Source organism: Tachysurus vachellii, chromosome 18 (assembly GCF_030014155.1).
Source record: "Tachysurus vachellii isolate PV-2020 chromosome 18, HZAU_Pvac_v1, whole genome shotgun sequence".
NCBI classification, from domain to species: Eukaryota; Metazoa; Chordata; class Actinopteri; order Siluriformes; family Bagridae; genus Tachysurus; species Tachysurus vachellii.
In genome coordinates, this window is record NC_083477.1 from 20,141,800 (window position 1) to 20,162,501 (window position 20,702).

The 20,702-nt window shown below is 38.8% G+C and overlaps 3 protein-coding genes across 3 annotated transcripts in view; 1 reads left to right on the plus strand and 2 right to left on the minus strand.

Moving 5' to 3' along the window:
- Positions 1 to 277: 277 nt before the first annotated feature.
- Positions 278 to 6,866, minus strand: abhd18 (abhydrolase domain containing 18). The gene is made up of 14 exons (XM_060892692.1): positions 6,833 to 6,866; positions 6,384 to 6,553; positions 5,557 to 5,665; positions 4,635 to 4,719; positions 4,296 to 4,396; positions 4,123 to 4,198; positions 3,269 to 3,355; positions 3,166 to 3,191; positions 2,855 to 2,993; positions 2,375 to 2,464; positions 2,172 to 2,273; positions 1,802 to 2,090; positions 1,264 to 1,426; positions 278 to 828 (listed from the first exon to the last, which is right to left on the minus strand). The coding sequence occupies exons 3-14, from the start codon at positions 5,646 to 5,648 to the stop codon at positions 771 to 773; spliced, it is 1,308 nt and encodes a 435-aa protein (XP_060748675.1). The 5' UTR covers positions 5,649 to 5,665; positions 6,384 to 6,553; positions 6,833 to 6,866; the 3' UTR covers positions 278 to 770.
- A 2,202-nt stretch (positions 6,867 to 9,068) lies between these two features.
- On the plus strand, positions 9,069 to 16,731 carry LOC132861385 (metal cation symporter ZIP8). Its single transcript, XM_060892885.1, has 8 exons — positions 9,069 to 9,417; positions 10,113 to 10,275; positions 12,812 to 12,981; positions 13,078 to 13,200; positions 13,470 to 13,598; positions 14,846 to 15,035; positions 15,801 to 15,985; positions 16,118 to 16,731. Exons 1-8 carry the CDS (start codon positions 9,196 to 9,198, stop codon positions 16,265 to 16,267), a joined length of 1,332 nt encoding a protein of 443 aa, XP_060748868.1. The 5' UTR covers positions 9,069 to 9,195; the 3' UTR covers positions 16,268 to 16,731.
- A 1,146-nt stretch (positions 16,732 to 17,877) lies between these two features.
- LOC132861384 (diacylglycerol kinase theta) overlaps positions 17,878 to 20,702 on the minus strand; it is a 25,017-nt gene continuing 22,192 nt past the window's right edge. The window contains exon 23 of the mRNA XM_060892884.1: positions 17,878 to 20,702. This exon is cut by the window's right edge and continues 863 nt beyond it. The gene's annotated coding sequence lies outside the window, so the exon portion shown is untranslated.

Sequence of the window (20,702 nt, forward strand, 5' to 3'; positions counted from 1 at the left end):
GGTGATTTCTTTGCTGTTATTTTAATTATTATTATTAATTTATTACTATTATTAATTATTTTAATAATTATAAAAATAATACAATTAACAATCATAAATTATTATTATTGATTATTTTAATAATAATAACAATAATAACAACAATAATAATTGTTATTATTATTGTTGTTGTTAATAATAATAATAATAATAATAAGTTAGGTGTCATTTATTACCACAAAAATAAAAAAATATATATAATTGTATTGTTCTGTTTCTACAAACATAATAAGGTCAGTTTTCAAAGTAAAGAATTTTATTTCAGATTTGAGACAGAAATGTGAAGGCTTGAAAAAGTAGTTATTACATGTAGGAAATAAACTGTTTAAGGGATTAAAAATAATAATAATAATGCCATTGCAAATGCTAATACTTTAATTTCAAATCATAAATTAGAATCTGATGCTCCTAAAGACTTGGCAGTGATCTTTGAGTTATAAATGCACCTGATCTTCAAAAGAAAAGGCAGAGGAGGTAAAAAAAAATCAACACAATCAATGATAGAACGTATAGATGAAATTCGGATTGGTTTGCGATTGTTCATAAATGTGTATAAACTTTATTCTGTAATCATGCGTTAATACTAATCAGTCTTCAGTAGCACCATGGTGTAGAAAGGATTAGCTTCAGGTCCATTCTGAGTCCTGGTCTGTGTTATGTTTTATCATGTCATGTTTCGTTGATTTCCTTTACCGTGTCATCGTCACAGCACAGTGGTGCGGGATCCGTGCCTATAATAGTAATGGATACTTCTGAACAAAACACTCGAAGGCATCGTAAATGGCCCGTCTAGAGATATGAGGGGGAAAAACAACCATTAGTACGTTTTGCAATCATCAGCATACATTGCTAGTGGACTGCTACAACAGCGGTCCTGTGACGGAATACTGATTTTTTTTTTAAAAAGGATATAAAATAAAATATTTTTTAAAAAACATATTCTGTATCTCATTTATTTTCTATAGAAAGGAAAGAAAAAAAAGGCTCTTGAGGGAAGTTGCTTCATAGATGACCCAAAAGACTAAAGCAACTATAAATGGATAAAAAAGTATAGCCTGTCGTTCACAAACATTTTAGCTATTGTTAATTATTGGAAAATTGCTACGCTATGAGTGGAATAAAACACTTCAGAGTCTACTGTGTACTGTTATGTGGTGTGTTGGAGATTGTGTGTGTGTGTGTGTGTGTGTGTGTGTGTGTGTGTGTATGTTGGTTCATGCCCACCTGAACACTGCCTGTTTAAACAGATAGGCGGTGATGTGGCCCCCGTCGAGGTAGCGAACCTCACAGCCAGGCCAGACCTCCTTCAGGCTGCGCACACCAGAGCGAGGCACGTAGGCGTCCTCTTTAGCCTGGACCACGATGATCAGACTGGGATCCACTGGCACTGTGAAGTAAACATAGGGTATCACAAAAGGGTATAGGGGCAAATAGCAGGTCCGACAGAACATCAGTGTGTGTCATAAAAGGTCAGACGGAAGTGATTAGCAAGGCAAAAGGGGGCGGATACATGGTCAGAAAGAGGTCAAAGGGTGGTTAAGATAAAGAACAGAAGATCCAAAGGGAGGTAAAGGACCAGACATGGGGTATAAAGAGAAATAGAGGGGCAGAGGAAGGTAAAGCGGGAGACAGAAGGTCAGATACAGGTAACGGTTCTGTTAGAAGTAAATAAGCAAGTTTATATTCAAACAAACTTTTTTCTTTAAAGCTCTGGGTCACTAAAGAGTAAAGCCTCTTCTCGTCCTCTGCATCGTCTCCTCACCTGAGAAGTTAGCGATGTGGGTGCACTCATCCATCACGCCCTTCATGAAGCAGAGTGACTCCCGCTGCAGCGAGCGACGCCGTCCTGCGCTGCAGCTCACACTTTCACTGTGAAGTGCGTCGATGTGCGTCTGACTGCCGGCGAAAGAGGACGACAGCATGCGATCGAACCCGTCACCAGAGTCCCTTTGGTGCAGTAGAACCTCAGAAGACAGGGACACGTTCGAAATTTTGTCAAAGCTGCCCGGGGCGTCCCGTACAAAGTCCTGGCCCATCCGGAAAGAGTCCGTCTAGACAAGAAAACCAGAACATTTTCATCAGGAAAAAAAAAAAAAAAAAGAGTTTACGAGGTACCCTGTATGTCGTCTTACCCCACAGTACTCCAGCATGTGGAAGATCTCGTCCTCGTAGACGGTGTGCGTGGCATACTGCTTCTCCAGTTCCCTCCAGTTCACAGCTCTACTTAACACTCCCTGTTGAAAAGAAGCACGAGGAAGGATTGTCACACAGGGAATTTCACACCGACCACTAAACACACAGCAAGCAGAGAGAGGACGTGTGATTGATATCTTACGGTGGTAAAAACATTCGAAGCAGTCGTCCAGGAAAGACACGGGATCAGAGGAATCGGCTTGGGCCAGTTGGTTACTGCTAAAGATGCCATCTGTGTGTGTGTGTGTGTGGGTTGGGGGGTGGTGGGGGGGGGGGGACAGGAAAGAGAATATAAGAAAAGATAAGTCTAAAATATTCTGTGATATTGTTACTAAAATATTTTTTACTAGATTCGAAGCCCTTGAACAGAGCCTTGTTTTCTGATCATTTCACCCACTCAAGCTTTTCCTCCACAGAGTGAACTTGGACAGGAAGAACTACACTAACGTGGAGATCCATATTTAAATACCGTATTTTACCACGTCACCTTCCACATATACATATTATAAAAGAAAAACACATCTTTATTACTTTATTACTTTACATCTTTATCGTAATACACAGCGATACCGCGATATATCAGTAAGCACCAGCACGATATCTGAATGGAAGAAGAACCCACGTGGCCTCCCATGGAGATGCCGGTCATGCCCAGCGGCCAGAAACCTTCTCTGTCCAGCCAGTGCAGGAGAGCTGCAGACTCCAGGATAAGAGCTCCGCCCATCACAAACAGGTCAGATACGTTCTTCAGACTGGACCGCCTACACACACACACACACACACACACACACACACACACACACACACACACTTCATTGTCACGAGGAGCTTCACTATTGCACCTCAGCAAGGAAATGAACAAACAGGAGAAAACCCCATCACCATGTAACTGTGACTTTACATGCTGAGTATCTGAAAGGTTTTAACACTCACTTCTGGTCTTTAGGTTTTCTGTATCCATGTGCAATTCAGTCAAGGAAACACGAGAAATGATAAAGAAATCATTCAGAAAACACACAGTAATAAAGTAAAGGATATAATACGGGTTCTCCAGCAGCAGCGACGCCATTCCTGCCTCTCTGATCATGGGTCTGGCCATAAGAGTTCGCCTCCTCCAGAAAAACTACAAAAACGCACACAAATGGTTTACACCCCGAGAGCACCAATGGAGTTTTTAGTGTTTTCCACCTCCTTTTTTATTATTATTATTATTTTTATTATTATTAATAATAATAATAATAATAATAATAATAATAATAATAATGTCTCCAAATACCCAAAAAATGAATAAAAACAACCTGAAGGAAATTTACTCTTCAAATATTATTATTTAATTTAGTGTATTGTTTTTAATAATTTCATTTATTAATGACTTTAATTTTACTTCATTTCATCTGAATTTTTTTCAAACATTATTTGAAATTCTTTTTTTTTTTTTTGTTTTTTCTTTCTTTCATTGGTTTTTCACTTGAAAACTTTTTTACTTTAATTTAAATTTTTTGGAAATCATTTTTGAAATATTTTTATAAAAATATAAACAAAGATGTTTTTGGTTTTTTAAAGTTTGTATTAATAGAATTTCCTCAGTTTTATTTTATTTTCTTTGTTCCAAATGATACATAAACTCCCTTTAGCATGATCTCTTGTTTTAATTGTACTGTTGTTTTTTTTATCTTGTAATTATTTCCCACTCCGCAATATAGTTACACGTATTCAAATTTTTCTTATTATTGTTGCTCATATGATTCTTATTCTCTTTTTCCTTGCGGAAGCAGTGAAGCATGTAGTTTATTGATGATTCTGATTATTATCACCTGTGTGTTTGTGTTAAATGAGTAAACACATTTCCAGTCACAGCTCTATTACTCAACACACACATCATTTACTCACATGATCTCCTGTTCCTGCCAGATGTATACACACCGGTCTGTGCTTCTTCCATTTTTTGGGAACTATAAACTGAAAGCTATAAGGAAATTAGTTTATAGTGTCTTTTAATCTAGTGAACAATGGCCTTAGTACAGAGTCTCTGTTGCAGGTCGCTGTGTGTTTGGCGTCGCTACCTGGCTTTAACCGACTCCGCTGGCAAAATGCCCGGGACGAAGTGTTCGAGCGGGGAAACCAAATGTCCGCTGTGGATTCTGCAGTCCGAGTGATCCTCAACCTGAACGTAGAACGTTTCATTTGTGTCAGGAAACCTTTCATACAAATTGTCACACGATTCACAACATTGTTGATTTTTGACATCATCTGGCAGCCCAGACACATCACATCAGAGTTTATCATGATTTAGGTTCATATTGTATGAGACTTACATTACGCATGAAATACATTCAGCCTTGTAGCCCAAGTAACTGTAGGTTAGACATACTGTTGGATTACTGGTTAAAGGGAAAACGTACCTTGTCGATAAAAACTGGATAGTCCCGTGGTACGAGGTTCTTACATTTTTCCCGATCGCCGATGATTTTCCTAAACTCGAATATTCTGTGAAGAAAAGTGCGCTCGGTGTAAAAAGGCAAGAACAGTGTGATTTATATTCAATACTGGATTTCCGGGATATCAGATCTTTAATTCTTTAATAATTATTAATTAATGAATGAATCAGAATAGTCGGAGAACCTTTTTTTTTTTTTAACTACACATAATACATCCCATAATATTGTGCTCTATTACATCAGACCAAATGCACATTATCATCTAGTGCTTGCTAATATTATGAACAGCAGCTACGTTAATTCCTCTCCATTGCTTCTCTCTTTCCACCCGTCCCGAGGCATCCAGAAATTGTACCAGCTCCGACTGTCTTCCGTGCCATGAAGCTTTTGGACCTCCACTGAGATGAGGGCGACTATGTGAGGATCCTGAGACATCTAAAGATCTACCAGCTCCAGTTAGACTTTGCTATACTAAAGTGAAGATGCCAACTCCATGTGATCTTTGAGGACAACAATCTCCTCATCCATACAACATTTATCAGACTGTATAGTATTTATAATCACACCCTCCAGTGTCACCCATATGAGGATGAGGTTCCCCTTTGAGTCTGGTTCCTCTCAAGGTTTCTTCCTATACCATCTAAGGGAGTTTTTCCTCAGACTTGCTCATTAGGGATAAATACATAAACATTTAAATATATCTAATATTAATCTTGATTTTTTTTGTATTATATTAATCTTTATATTATTCTTTATATGAACCTTTTGTTCTGTTTTTGTTTTGTAAAGCTGCTTTGAGACAATGTCAATTGTAAAAAGCGCTATAGAAATACATTTAAATTGAATTGAACATTAGTATTGATATTATTCTGTTAAAGCACCACACCGTTTCAGATCCTCTGGCTTTCCCCATCCTTGGATGAAGAGTTTGGTTAGGAGAAGCCTTCGGTAGAGCAAATCAAGCCGGCTCTTCCCCATCAGCGAGGACCGAGCATCTAAATAAACCAATCAAGAAAAGTGTTTAACACAAATTAGTCATTCGGATGATGAACACTGGGGATTAAAAAAATAATAATAATGAAAAAGAAAAATATGAGAAAACAGTAAATCACATCTAAAAACATTCCCAGGTTTTATCATAGGATAAAAAAGAAAAATATATATAAAAAAAAAAAAAAAAAGATCTGAATAATTTGTATTATATTAAGAAGACATGTGCCAGGAAAATTAAATAAATAAATAAATAAATGCCCTCTAACAGGGGAATAAACATAATGCAACATAATAAAAAAAAAACATTATAACAGGGACAGAAGTTTTCCTTTAATTTGTCATCTGTCTCCATTCAGGTCCTGTAGGAGCAGGAAATGTACAATTAAATTTAATTAATTAACTCCATCCCGATTTTCTAATTATTATTATTGTTTAAATATTCTTTTTATTATTATTTTTATACATTTTTTTTAATTTTTTTTTTTTAATTATTTTTTTTAGTTTTTTTTTATATTTTATTATTATTATTATTTTGTTTTTTTTTATTTTTTTTTTTTTTTTGGTTTCACTCTTTAAAAAAAAAAAAAAAAAAAAAAAAACAGAAAGAAAAAAACTGATAAAACTCAAAAAGCCACTTTACACCAATTCTCCACACATTAAAGCCTCAAAATAAATATATCAATAACCGACATGTAAAAACAGACTAAAACAAGCAGATACCTTTAACTAAACGTGCAGAATTTAGGAGTAAAATCTCCACTTCTCATCTCAAAGGGCGAAACCCAGGCGCTGCCATGACTGTGTTCACTGTGTACAGGTGTGACGTCATAACGCGCGCCTCCGGCACATCCTGCACCCTAAAGACCCATTCGGGTAGCCATAAACTGTGCCTGTTTAAAATGTGTAACAAAAAATAAAATCACCAGATCACTCTACAGTTTCTAAACGTTAATAAAAAAAAAAATTGGTTTTTAAATAACACATAAACAATATGCACAGTTTGCTTGCACTGAGTAAAGATATAAACCTTTAAACGACTAAATGTAAATAAGACGCTTTATTTAACTGCTAATTTTCGCTGTATCTTTCTTTATTTAACATATTTGCGAATTTCTTAAGCGTCCTATTTAACGCGGTACAATTTAAGAGCGTGATTTTATTTGTCTTACACTCAGTACAGTCAGGCGCTTTAATGATCTGTCCTCAGAGTACAACAGGAAATTATACGGATGCGAAATGTGCTAAAAGGGCAGAAAATTACACGACAACCGGAAACAGCGTCCACAGTGACGTCATCCGGAGTTGCTTTTTTTTTGCTTCTACCAGCAGGGGGAGCTAAAGGTTTTGTTTGTTTCCAAACGTTTATTTTGGATTAAAAATAAATTATTTCAGAGTTTAAAGTTAATAAGGATAACTTAAAACTTAAACTTAAAACTATATGTTTAAACTGTTTCTTCTTCCACTGTGCTTGAATTGTAGATTTAAATCTTACTAAGTGTACAATATTTACCTTTTGTGTATCTTCTGTTAGTGCTTAATTATTACAGAACAAAATATATCTTTAGGACTGAAAATATATTTCTTCTTAAAAAAATATATTTTAAGTACATGATCAAATAGATGTAAATGGAGCTTTATCATCTTGATCATTTAATAATTAATATTGAAAAGCCCCAATCAATCAATTAATCGATCAATCAATCAATCAATCTTTTGTTTATATTTTCACTTGTGTTCTGTATCATGAAGATTTTGGACCTCCACTGAGATGAAGGCGACTCTGTGAGGATCCTGAGACATCTAGAGATGTTCCAGCTCCAGGTAGACTCTGCTATACTAAAGTGAAGATGCCAACTGCATGTGGTCTTTGAGGACAACAATCACCTCATCAATACAACATTTATCAAACTGTATATTTATAATCACACCCTCCAGTGTCACCCATATGAGGATGAGGTTCCCCTTTGAGTCTGGTTCCTCTCAAGGTTTCTGAATTGAATTGAACTGAATTCTATTCGCCTTGATGCCCGATGACGCCTGAGATAGGCACAGGCTCCCCGTGACCCGAGGTAGTTCGGATAAGCGGTAGAAGATGAATGAATGAATGAATGAATGAATGAATTATATTCCTGTTTTTTTTTCTAACAGTATATATTACTTCTAATCATCTTCTTCTACTTCAGTCGTTTCCCATTAACTCTATCCTTTTCATTCTCTACTCTTGCACCAGTTACCTTCACGTCCTCATTTAACACATCCATACGTCTCCTCTTTGTCCTTCATCTTGACCTCTTACCTGACAGCTCCATCTCCAACATCCTTCTACCAATATAACCATCTCCCTCCTCTGTACTTGTCCAAAGCATCTCAGTCTAGTCTCACTGACCTTTATTTCTGTCTCCTGCACACACAGTATATCTATCTTCCTTTCCTCCATCATGTCTGCCAGATCTCTACCTCTTTCTGTCATTGTACCAACGTTAAGCGTCCTAATTCTCAGACATATACTCCTGCCTTTCCTCTTCTCTCTCTGTTTACTAAACCTCTCCCTCCTCTCCTTCCTTGACCAACAGTAGTCCGATTTCTGCCGGCACCCTGTAGGTCAACAGTGCTGATGTTGTTTGTTGTGAACCCAGGCCTCGTCCGATCCGGTATGGAATTCCCACTGACGATGCCCTTCCTGACACAAACCTCTCTATTTTCCAGGCTTGGGACTGGCACAGAAGTGGTTTGCAACTCCTGTGGCTAGATCATATTACTTCTAAGCTACATATCTAACAACTCATACTGTACATGCTCCTTCACCAAACTGTTATGCTAAACTTTAGTATCCATTACAAACATTACATTTAGTATAATACTTTTAGGATCATATAAAGCTATAACATTTCACATAACATAATTCACAAACAACATTTCAGTATAAACAAATTCTCCAACAAAAAAAAAAGCATACATAGCAAGCACTCCCTCTTATTACCACCAGGGGGCAGCACGTTATTTAACTTTTTATCAGCTCCACTGTAACTACAGCGGTTTTACATATTAATATATTAATATTGGGTTTTCTTTCATTAAAAAACATATCTATTCAAGGTGCTGCTCATATTTTAGAGTGTTCAATCAAATGTGATGTATTCAAATGCTACTTTCAAATGCTTTGTATCTGTTATGTCTATTAATATGTATAATATATTGCGGTTATTATGCATTAATAAAGCTTGTAAATTAGTTTATCTTATCATGACCTATAGGAGACTGATAGTGAGCTGCACGTGCACGTCATCATACCATCCTTGTTCTTTTTTAAATTATATGATACCATTTTTATGATATTGTCCAAAATGAGGTTAGAGCAGGGTATATAAGTGGAGCCTTGAGTGTGTGTGAGAGTGTGTGTGTGTGTGTGTGTGTGAGTGTGTGTGAGTGTGTAAAAGACGAGCAGCAGATTTTTCCCCCTCTTCCTCCTCTTCCTCCTCTTCCTCTTGGTGCTGCTGGTTTCTCAGTTCACTACGACAGAAGACACACAGAGATGAACGACTTTATCATCCTCTGTGCTGCTGTGTGTTTGGGACTTTTACTAAGTCAAGCTCCCGGGTTTAAAGCTGAGACTTTACACAATGATTTCCTGCAGGATATTTTAACGCTTTACGGTCAGGACCGATTATTAGACATTAACGGGATTAAAGCTTTACTGGAAACCGTCACTCAGGGAAAACCGGCGGCGCTGGACACACTGGATGCGCATGCGCAGGTAAGCCTCCACAATCTCTCTCTCTCTATCTCTCTCTCTCACTTTCTCTCACCTCTCTCTCTCTCTCTCTCTCTCTCTCTCTCTCACATCTCTCTTTGTGTCTCTCCTCTCTCTCTCTCTCTCTCTCTCTCTCTCTCTCTCTCTCTCTCTCAAACACACACTAATCTGTTGTAATAAATTAAGCATTACCGTTAATTAGATTAAATTAGATTAGATTAATTTAGATTAGATTAAATTAGATTAGATCGATATCTGTGAGAAAAGATTAGAGGAGTTTCTTCACACACTTGGCACGGCTGTAACAATAAACCGTCCATCATGTACTACACAATAATATACCGTACTATAAATCCTGATTAAATGTGAATTTTTTGGCATTATCTGATTGCTGTATTTTGGATAATAATTGGGAAATCATCCATCCATCCATCACTCTATTTTAGTTCAAGATGTCTTCAGAAAGAGTTTTATGTTAGTCATTTTTTTAATGTTAAAAATGTTAGTCAGTTTCGCATTAAATCTGGAGACAGGAACACAATATTTACACACTCCTTCACACCTAGGGGCAGTTCAATGTATCCATGTCACAACCCAGGCAGCCATCTTTGGTGTATTTTATATATTATATGTGACATAAATGATACAGCAAAAAGATAACATACCTCTGTTTTTTTTTTCCTCACCTGATCTCTTAGTGTGGATCTGCAGAGGAGATTCTTGCTCTGTATGGCCTCAGCAACCTGACACACCTGGACAAGGGGCACCTGAGGACCATCTGCCCCACTCTCCTAAACAGAGCTCTTCTGCCCCCCTGCCCTCTACAAGCAGCTGAGTCTAAAACACACATTGAGGGTCAAGGTGAGAGAGTGAACAGAGTGAGAGAGTGATGAAGGAAGTGAACAAAGGATTGAATTAACACTATAAACATGAAGTGACAACGCACATAAATTAGTGAGTAAAAGATGAACGAGTCAGGGTTTGAGACAGTGAATGAACGGGTGGTGGAGCGAATGTGGCACTGAATATGTGAGATGTGAGGGACTGAGGAAGTGAATGAATGAGTGAGGCAGTGATAGATTAAAGGAATAAAAATGTGAGAAATTGAGGGAATGAATGCATGAGGCAGTTAGAGAATGAGGGTATGAATGTGTGAGACAGTGAATGAGTGAGGCAGTAAGAAATTGACAGAATGAATGGGTGAGGCAGTGAGAGATTGAGGGAATGACTGAGGCAGCGAGAGGTTGAGGGAATTAATGAGTGAGGCAGTGAGAGATTGAGGGAATGACTGAGGCAGCGAGAGGTTGAGGGAATTAATGAGTGAGGCAGTGAGAGATTGAGGGAATGAATGCCTGAGGCAGTAAGAAATTGAAGGATTGAATACATGAAGCAGTGAGAGATTGAGGGAAAGAATGACTGAGGCAGTGAGAGATTGAGGGAATGAATGCATGAGGCAGTGAGAGATTAAGGGAATGAATGCATGAGGCAGTGAGAGATTAAGGGAATGAATGCATGAGGCAGTGAGAGATTGAGGGAAAGAACGAGTGAGGCAGTGAGAGATTGAGGGAATGAATGCCTGAGGCAGTGAGAGATTGAGGGAATGAATGACTGAGGCAGTGAAAGATTGAGGGAATGAATGACTGAGGCAGTAAGAAATTGAAGGAATGAATGCATGAGGCAGTGAGAGATTGAGGGAATGAATGCATGAGGCAGTGAGAGATTGAGGGAATGAATGCATGAGGCAGTGAGAGATTGAGGGAATGAATGAGTGAGGCAGTGAGAGATTGAGGGAATGAATGCCTGAGGCAGTGAGAGATTGAGGGAATGAATGACTGAGGCAGTGAGAGATTGAGGGAATGAATGCATGAGGCAGTGAGAGATTGAGGGAATGAATGCATGAGGCAGTGAGAGATTAAGGGAATGAATGCATGAGGCAGTGAGAGATTGAGGGAAAGAACGAGTGAGGCAGTGAGAGATTGAGGGAATGAATGCCTGAGGCAGTGAGAGATTGAGGGAATGAATGACTGAGGCAGTGAAAGATTGAGGGAATGAATGACTGAGGCAGTAAGAAATTGAAGGAATGAATGCATGAGGCAGTGAGAGATTGAGGGAATGAATGACTGAGGCAGTGAGAGATTGAGGGAATGAATGCATGAGGCAGTGAGAGATTGAGGGAATGAATGCATGAGGCAGTGAGAGATTGAGGGAATGAATGACTGAGGCAGTAAGAAATTGATGGAATGAATGCATGAGGCAGTGAGAGATTAAGGGAATGAATGCATGAGGCAGTGAGAGATTAAGGGAATGAATGCATGAGGCAGTGAGAGATTGAGGGAATGAATGCATGAGGCAGTGAGAGATTGAGGGAATGAATGCATGAGGCAGTGAGAGATTGAGGGAATGAGTGTGTGAATGAGTTAAACATTACATTCTCATATTTAGATTATTAACGGACTCTAGATTGTTTCTGTAAATAAAACTAGCGCAGAACTTTTGCCTCATTTCTCCCCATACTGTACTCTTGTGTACACTAAAACGGTCACTTTCCCCCTTTTTTTTGTGTTCAAAGCTCATGGTTTTGCCCCTAATCAGTGAACCTTGCTCTCTTCACCTCACTCTCTACAGGCTGATATGCAATCACCAGGAGTTTCATGCGGACACTGATTAGTTTATTGACGCAAATATCAGTATCCACAATAAACGCTCCTTTTCTGAGGTTAATGGGTTTGTGAGCCGTTATAAGTGAGCAGAAGTTCAGTGTAAACTCATGACCACTGAGCAAAGTGTAACTAAAACCAAAAAGATAGAGAGCCAGAGAAATAAAGGAAAACAAATAGTGATGAGATGAAACACAATGTGAATCGATACGAAGATCAGACAAGAACGGTGCTTGGACCCCGTGACATCGCTGCACCTATATTTTTTCTGTTATATTTACTCAGTCAAAGAACGGGAAATGATCGCACCATGGATTCAGCTGGTTGAACTCAACATATGTGCTTTGATTCTTTCTAAAATAATTATAAAATATTTCTAAAATAATATTTCATATCTTTAAAGAGTTTGGTGCAATATATTCAACTCTATTAGTAAGATGTTTTGGGTCATGCACAAGATTATCAACTGATTTTTATGATGTGGAAACAATCTCACAATTTCCTGTGCTGTACACGATCGTTTAATAACCCGTAGATATGATGTTTACAGCTTCCTCCTGATAGACGTTATGAGCTCGTTTGATCATGAGCTGATATGGTTTTATAAGAAAATGTTCCACTGTATAGTAGCAAAAGATAGCTGGGATGTGTTATGAATGTGTTATGAACACATAAACACACCACAGGATCCAGGTATACTCCATGTTCACACTGTGTGTTATCCACGTGTATGTCTGCAGTATGGGGTTATGGCTTCCTGGCTGTTACCATCATCAACCTGGCCTCACTCCTGGGTCTCACCCTCATCCCGTTCACCAAGAAACCCTACTTCCCTAAAGTGCTCACGTACTTCATCGGGCTGGCCATCGGGACTCTGTTCTCCAACTCCGTCCTGCAGCTCATACCTGAAGTGAGACACACGTTATACGCAACGTCTAATTTAATGTGATTCGGGTCATTAATAAACACACAAATTCCAATAATAAAACCTGTGTATATGATGCAGGCTCTGGGGTTTGACCCGAAAAAAGATAACTACATCATGAAGGCTGTTGGGATCTTTGGCGGATTTTATCTACTCTTCTTCACGGAGAGGATCCTGAAGATGATCCTAAAGACCGACGAAGAGGTACAACTTCCTGTTAAAGCTTGTGTTGTTGCTAATGCATTATTATTGATTGTATAATATAATTCCAAAGTGCTGTTAAATTCTTTAATCTGATTGGTCAGAAAATGCTAATTCATTTGCAGGTCAGTATTGCTGCTATAAATCCTATACAAGTTTGTCCAGGAAAAGGAACGAGTGCTGTGTGTATTTACTTGTCAGAACAACCAGCAAGATTTTATTCCATCCGTTATGGTTTAATTGTCTCGACCTCCTCGATTTTTGTGCTCTAGCACGGCCACGGTCACTTCAGTCCTCCCGAGGTTCCTCAGCAGAACGGAGGAGCCGTCATCGCCGTCACCAGCTTCAGCATCTCAAGCAGCGACAAGAGCAGCATGACATCAGAAGCTACAGTGGAGCAGGTGATAATATATTTCTAATATGACGGTTACTATATGAAAGACACGAGAGATCCTAAATCTGTATCTGTAAAATGATACCAGAATACTAGTTTGGTTCTTGAGTCTTCTGATGTCTCAACTAACACAAATCAATCCTGCTTTGGTTGCTTATTACTACAAATGTCTCTCAGTGGCCTTTAACATTTATTAAGCAGAGATTACAGAGATGATTTTCAGAAAATGGAGGACTAGAGGAGCATAAGCGTAAACACTCACTCTCTCACTCACTCACTCATTTTCTACCGCTTATCCGAACTACCTCGGGTCACGGGGAGCCTGTGCCTATCTCAGGCGTCATCGGGCATCAAGGCAGGATACACCCTGGACGGAGTGCCAACCCATCACAATTTTCCAGAGATGCCAATCAACCTACCATGCATGTCTTTGGACCGGGGGAGGAAACCGGAGTACCCGGAGGAAACCCCCGAGGCACGAGGAGAACATGCAAACTCCACACACACAAGGTGGAGGCGGGAATCGAACCCCGACCCTGGAGGTATGAGGCGAACGTGCTAACCACTAAGCCACCGTGCCCCCGGAAAGTAATCAACTGTTGTTTGCTAAAATAACTGTAACTCCATTTTGTCTCGAGACGCATCACAGCACCAAGTCTTTGATAATTTTTCTATAACAGAATGACTCGGAGTATTTTATTCCATACTTAGCTTTCAGATCAAAAGAATTCATTCAGAAAAATGAAGGATTGTGCCTTAGTCTACGGGTAATGGAGGCTATGTGTGTGTGTGTGTGTGTCAGGGACAGTGTGTCCTCTCATCTAGTCTCAGCGAGACACTCAGCTGTTTTCTGGATTAGATTGTTACAGCTGTTTGTAGACCGAACGCCGTCGTCTACCATGCAGGTTTTCGGACTATACACCCCGGAGCACTGAACACACTAATAGTGCTTCATTGTGACTTTTTAATCCATGTAATGATGTAGATAAGAAACGTAGATAGAAGATAGAAGTATCATGGAGTTATACGGTACTATCTGATCCTCCTGCGATTTTTAAGACGAAATCTCAGTAAAAAGCCAAAAGCAGGTGTTGAGGTTATGTACAATATGCAAACTTGTAATTAACGTTTTTACACATGTAAGTAATTTAGTTCTATACACTAAACAGACTAATCTGTGATGTGATCCATGTTAAAAGTATATAAATATATAAACCTATATATTTTACATATTTAATCTCCCTGTATGTAAAGATGCTGCCGTCTCAGGGTTGCTGCTCGAGGCTGGCGAGGGTGAAGACGCTGGCGTGGATGATCACGCTCAGTGACGCCCTTCACAACTTCATCGACGGCCTGGCCATCGGCGCTTCCTTCACCGTCTCAATTCTCACCGGCTTCAGCACCTCCATCGCCATCGTGTGTGAGGAGTTCCCTCATGAGCTTGGTGAGAAAAACACACACAGTATGAAAGAGAGAGAAAGAAAACAATAAGTAACTGAAGGGTAAAATGAAGTCATTATCGAATAGCTCTAAAATATTTATATTTATATATATATAGTGCTTTAAAGATACTTTTAGGGTTGAATGAGTCATTAACCAGATCACGGTGTGTCTCGTAAAGGTCCCAATGCCTTGAATGTGACCTCTACGGCACACATTTTACAAATGTCCTTCAGTTTTTGTTACAGAAACAGAGCCAAGTCTCATGTAAGAAAAATCTTTTTTAGTGCTGGTTGGTTAATGGTTAACCCGAGTAACCTGCCAGATGTGAGTTTAACCAGCACAAACGCTTCACGTGCATTTTCCTCTGCAGCGATTCAGGCTGTGCCAAAGTGTGCATTTAAAACAAACATCTGCTCACTCGGTGACCCGCTGCAGGGTCAGAGGTCACAACTCCACCACATCCCCAAGCCTGTGTTTAATTTTCTGTTCTGTGCTTCACTGTGTGTTGAGTAGAAAGTTTAGTACTGAACAAAAAATATAACAAAAAAACAGGGAATACATTTCTTTTTTTTTTTTTACTGAAGATGAATTATATTTTCAAGATTGATTTCTTTTTCTAAATATTCTTTCTATATGTATCCTAGAAATTAGCCTGCTAAGAATGACACTAATTTATCCCACATGCTTTTCCTTTTAGGCTGATAAACAACATAGTGTTTTTATTTCTGACCCTTGTTTAAGTCCTACTCTTTGTCCCCCTCTGCAGGTGACTTTGTGATCCTGCTGAACTCTGGGATGAGCATCAGGCAGGCCGGGCTGTTTAACCTGCTCTCAGCCATGTCCTGTTACGTGGGATTGGTGTTGGGGATCCTGGTAGGCAGCACATTTGCCCCCAATGTCATATTCGCCCTCGCTGGAGGGATGTTTCTCTACATCGCCCTCGCTGACATGGTGAGACATTTTCAATTTACTTCCTGTCTCAACTTATAGCAAGCAGCATCTTTTTACATAGGCTGTATATTTATTACCTTGCACATACAAAGCTGGAATCAGAACTCAGATGTTCAGTATTTTTCTCTTCAGTTCCCTGAAATGAATGCCATCGCTATGGAGCACCGGGGGAACTTCAAGACAAACATGGTATTCTTCCTCATCCAGAATGCTGGGCTCCTCAGCGGGTTCTTGGTCATCCTCCTCATCACCATGTTCGCTGGAGATATTAACCTGGGCTGAGCCTTTTCGACTCCACAACACTGCGTGCCTTATTCCTTAACAAAAACAATCCAAAAGCAATACTGATTGTAATGTCACACTAGAACTGATCATGAACTAACACTTTTGTACAGCAGATAGATTCCTCAACATGAGCATATTTGTAATGATGAAAAAGTCTAAAGAATATTAATATACTATTTTGTATATTGTTTTAATCTACAGTAAAACATGTTGTCTAATCAAACGATTTCATATTTGAAACAGTGCTTGTTTATTTTCTTATGACGATTTAAGTTTCAGTAGTCAATGAATGACATTATACTACTCGCTTTGATAGTATTTATGAAAGCCATGAAATAAATTGGTCCTTCATTAGCTGGACAGATCAGTAAAACCGATTACTACATAAAAGATTAAATCCTAAGAATACGGGGACTATAGATTCTAAAGAATTTAGAAGGAAAATAAATTCATTTAATCCAGCATGTAGTACACTGTGAAAATTAATCTCTTGGTCAAGTAAAGACCATCAGGCAAAAAGGAGGACCAGTAAATACCACATCAATCGATGCTGGGGATCGGTCAGTATCATCAGCCAATGAGGGGGAATTGATTGATACCTTCAGCCAATGAGGGGAAACAGTGAATAACAATGGATGACAGCTCGTCAGTTGAAACTCAATCCCAGCAAAACTGAACTGCTGATCATCCCAGGTGATTCATCCCCAGGTCTCAACACTGGACTGCTGCATCTCACTGCTGCGCTCCTCTACTGGCTTCCAGTAGCTGAACACATCAGATTGGAAACACTGATGATTGCATACAAAGCCAAAAATGGTCCAGCTCGCTCTTACCTCAAAGCCCTCATCACTAATCACACTGCACCTCGCTGCCTCAGACCTAACAGCACTGCTCGACTGGTCCAACCATCTGTCAGGGTAAGAGGGAGTTATACAACAAGACTCATTTCTGTTCTGGCACCGAAGTGGTGGAACGAACTTTCTGAAACACTTGAACTAGCACATTTTCCCTGTTTGTTGTATGTGTATATGCTTATGGATGGTATCCCAAGTCTGTAATCTAGTGAACTGCTGTTAATGTATTCATCGGTAGAGACTTAAACGCTCTTTTAAATGTAGATGTAATGTAAATGAATATCATCAGCTGATGAGAAGGATCAGTCAGTCTCATGAGCCAATGGGGGGGTCAGACTATACCATCAGCTGATGAGGGGGATCAGTCAGTCTCATGAGCCAATGGGGGGGTCAGACTATACCATCAGCTGATGAGGGGGATCAGTCAGTCTCATGAGCCAATGTGGGGGTCAGACTATACCATCAGCTGATGAGGGGAAACTGACTGATCAGTAGAGCAGGTAAAGACCAGTCAGATTATCAGATACCAAATACAGCAGCCAAGAAGCGGACATTGGCCCGTACTGACAGCCAATCATGGAAACTGGCCATGTGTAAATGTGTAAATACCAGCAGCGAATGAGGCGGAATGGATCAATATCCATAACCAATTAGGGAAAGGGGTTAATACTGTTGTGCAATAGAAAAATAAACAAGATTCAATTTAAAGCATTTCACAAACAGGTACAAAAAAAGAGACAAAATCAGCCAGTGTTGTACCAAAAAAGTCCAAATTTATATTTTCTTTCTATATTCTTGTTACACATCTGATGTATCCATCTATACATTTAGAATTATTTAACATTCATTTGACACAGAATATTGTACAACATGGTCAGTGCAATATTCTTGGCAGTTTATATTCGAACATTTCTCTTACAAAAAAATATACATCTACTGTATACTATAGATCTTAGTACATTAACCTTTAGGTTTTAAACCAGTACAAAAAATGTTTGATCACGTGAGATGTTATGCAAGAAGATACATAACTGCATGAGTGTAGTCATGTGGAGGCACGTAAGCTCTAAAAGATCTAAAACAGCACGATGCTTCAACGACATCTAACATTCACGGAACCATCCAGCGAGGCAGCAGGACGGCTTGAACATAGACGACGGCGACGCACCGTTTGGCCGTTCTTTTAAAATAGTTAGCCTTTTTTAAACTGATCTTAGGTTCTTTGTCTCATCAGGAATGTCCTCTTTTATTAAATATTAACCTGTTTGTAACTAACATTTAGCAGTTTCTTGAAAATCTGAATTTTATACAGAAGCAATTCCGGTTATCAAACTTTATAGCGTCAACTTATATGACCTTTAATTTTTTTATTTTTTTTTTTATAGCTATACAGACTGACTGAATGTGTGATCTAAACCCGCGATACGCAAGTGCTTGGAACACAGCGATGCCCAACTTCCTAGTTTTAATTTCACATTAGCTTCATTTAAACCTGACACGTATTTTTGAAAAGGTCATGCAATTCGTGGCTAGAACAGTGACGACCACGTGGCAATAAATGCCAGAGATGCTCAAAATCTTACGTAATATACCGACATCAGTGTAAAAAAGTCAAAGGACTGGACACACACGGTACGTCAATACTGCAGAGTCTCTAAAAGCACTTAGATTAGGCACTACGGGGGGGTATTAAGTATGAACACATACATACATAGTACATAATAATTCAGTAATTAACAAGAGTTAAATATGACCATTCAGAACATTTCTACAATGAACACCATGGTTTCAAGGATTAATTAAGGGCACTCTGAACTAAGAGGAAGAGTAACTAACACACACACACACACACACACACACAACGCCACAAGCGTCTAGCAGCAGACAACCAAACACCACAATACAGTACAGGACTGGTACTTTTGTCTTCAAATACTGACAGCATGTAATGCTGATTGCAGGCACGGATGCAGCAAACTGATATTTATAATAGAACCGACTTTGGCATGAAACCGCAGATCGGCACTGGAACAGATTCGATATTTTCCGACCAGATGTTTGATCCAGAACGCAAATCTCAAGATTGTCGCACTAGTCATGAAATACAGACGTGTATAAAACTCACAGGCTGGGATATTATACCTGCTCAGGCAATAGTCGATGACATCACAGCCCATGTTAATATCATGACCGGATTCGTATTATAATTGGTCCTCAAAGTCAAGACAAATATATATATATATATATATATATTTAAGTAATTATCATTATTGATTGTGAACAATTTTTAGTTTAGTTGACATTCAGGCTCTGAGAATATAAGCAAATACGTTTAAAGTAAAATGAACTGACGATCGTTGCGATCGCCGACTAAATGATACTATTTTATAATAAAGTTAGAAATACGATATTATTTAAGCACCAGCTGATGCTCAGAGTTCTGATCCTGGAACACATAAAAGGAAGAAGTAAGGATCTGTAAAACCCTTCTGGATGATGGTACATTACCGTGCAAACCTTTAACCCATCATCGCTTGTTACTGATCAGTCCTTTGGCATTCGTAAAAATTTCCCGGTCCCACAAACAAACACAAACAAACAAAAAAAAAAAATGGCACAGCATTTCCGATACTAATGCAAGGCGAAAGTGGCAGAACCAAGAGCAGAAAGCACAGAGGTAGATGTAGAGCAAGCACTGTAGTGGTAGTCCATTTGTTCCTGTATGTATGTACGCTGCTACGGAACAAGACTGACCAGTCACTGTACATCAGGGTACGTGTATACAGTACAACATTCTGTAAGTATTAAAGAATATATTCAATATAGAAAACATACACTGAATATATCCGGCATATTACTATATAATAAAGCATTGTGCTTACACCTAGATATTTACTGTACAACTTTACAGTAGGGCACGTTTACAAGTTTGCAAACATTTGTCTAGAATATTATAACCTGTAGAAATTACTCTAGTACAAGAGTTCGTCTACACACACACACACGCACACACACACTCTCTACACACAAACTATTCGTGCTCGTAGGATAACGTGACGAGTTCGTGACCACGTGACTCGGAGCAGACAATCAGCAGCCTTCGTGTACATTTAAGCCCTTGTACACTGATCTAAACTGCATCAGATGATGTTCGTTATAAAGCCTCAAAACAGGCTCGCGATAATCACAAATTAGCCGGATTCTAGCAAAGTTATTGAAAAGGAGAAAAGGAATACAGCACTAATACATCATACACTGGAAGGTTAAGTGTATCGTGATCAGTCTGAGTGTGAAATTAACTGACACAGCAGGTGCTGTGTGAGAGTATACGTGTGTGTGTGTGTGTGTAGAAAGCAACAAGGAAAATTCACTGCAACAAAATAAACGCAAAGCAATTTTGTTTGCTAGCTCCAAAATGCTCCAATTTAGCTTTGACTTGCTACAATCAATAATACAACAGGATTTTTTGCAGATTATGTTAAAATGTAGAACATTTTCTCTAAGTAGAAACGATTACGATTAATAAGTGCATTTATCTTTAAAACTGCTTATAACTGTTTAGTACAGACAGCCGGTGA

Excerpts from the sequence above, each read along its gene's own strand:
- abhd18 (XM_060892692.1), bottom strand. The coding sequence starts at position 5,648 with ATGGGGAAGAGCCGGCTTGATTTGCTCTACCGAAGGCTTCTCCTAACC. Across the intron at positions 4,199-4,295 it reads GCGGAGTCGGTTAAAGCCAG|CTTTCAGTTTATAGTTCCCA; the intron begins GTAGCGACGCCA and ends ATTTCCTTATAG. Across the intron at positions 2,274-2,374 it reads CTTCGAATGTTTTTACCACC|GGAGTGTTAAGTAGAGCTGT; the intron begins GTAAGATATCAA and ends TCTTTTCAACAG.
- LOC132861385 (XM_060892885.1), top strand. The coding sequence starts at position 9,196 with ATGAACGACTTTATCATCCTCTGTGCTGCTGTGTGTTTGGGACTTTTA. Across the intron at positions 12,982-13,077 it reads TCCTGCAGCTCATACCTGAA|GCTCTGGGGTTTGACCCGAA; the intron begins GTGAGACACACG and ends TATATGATGCAG. Across the intron at positions 15,986-16,117 it reads ACATCGCCCTCGCTGACATG|TTCCCTGAAATGAATGCCAT; the intron begins GTGAGACATTTT and ends TTTTCTCTTCAG.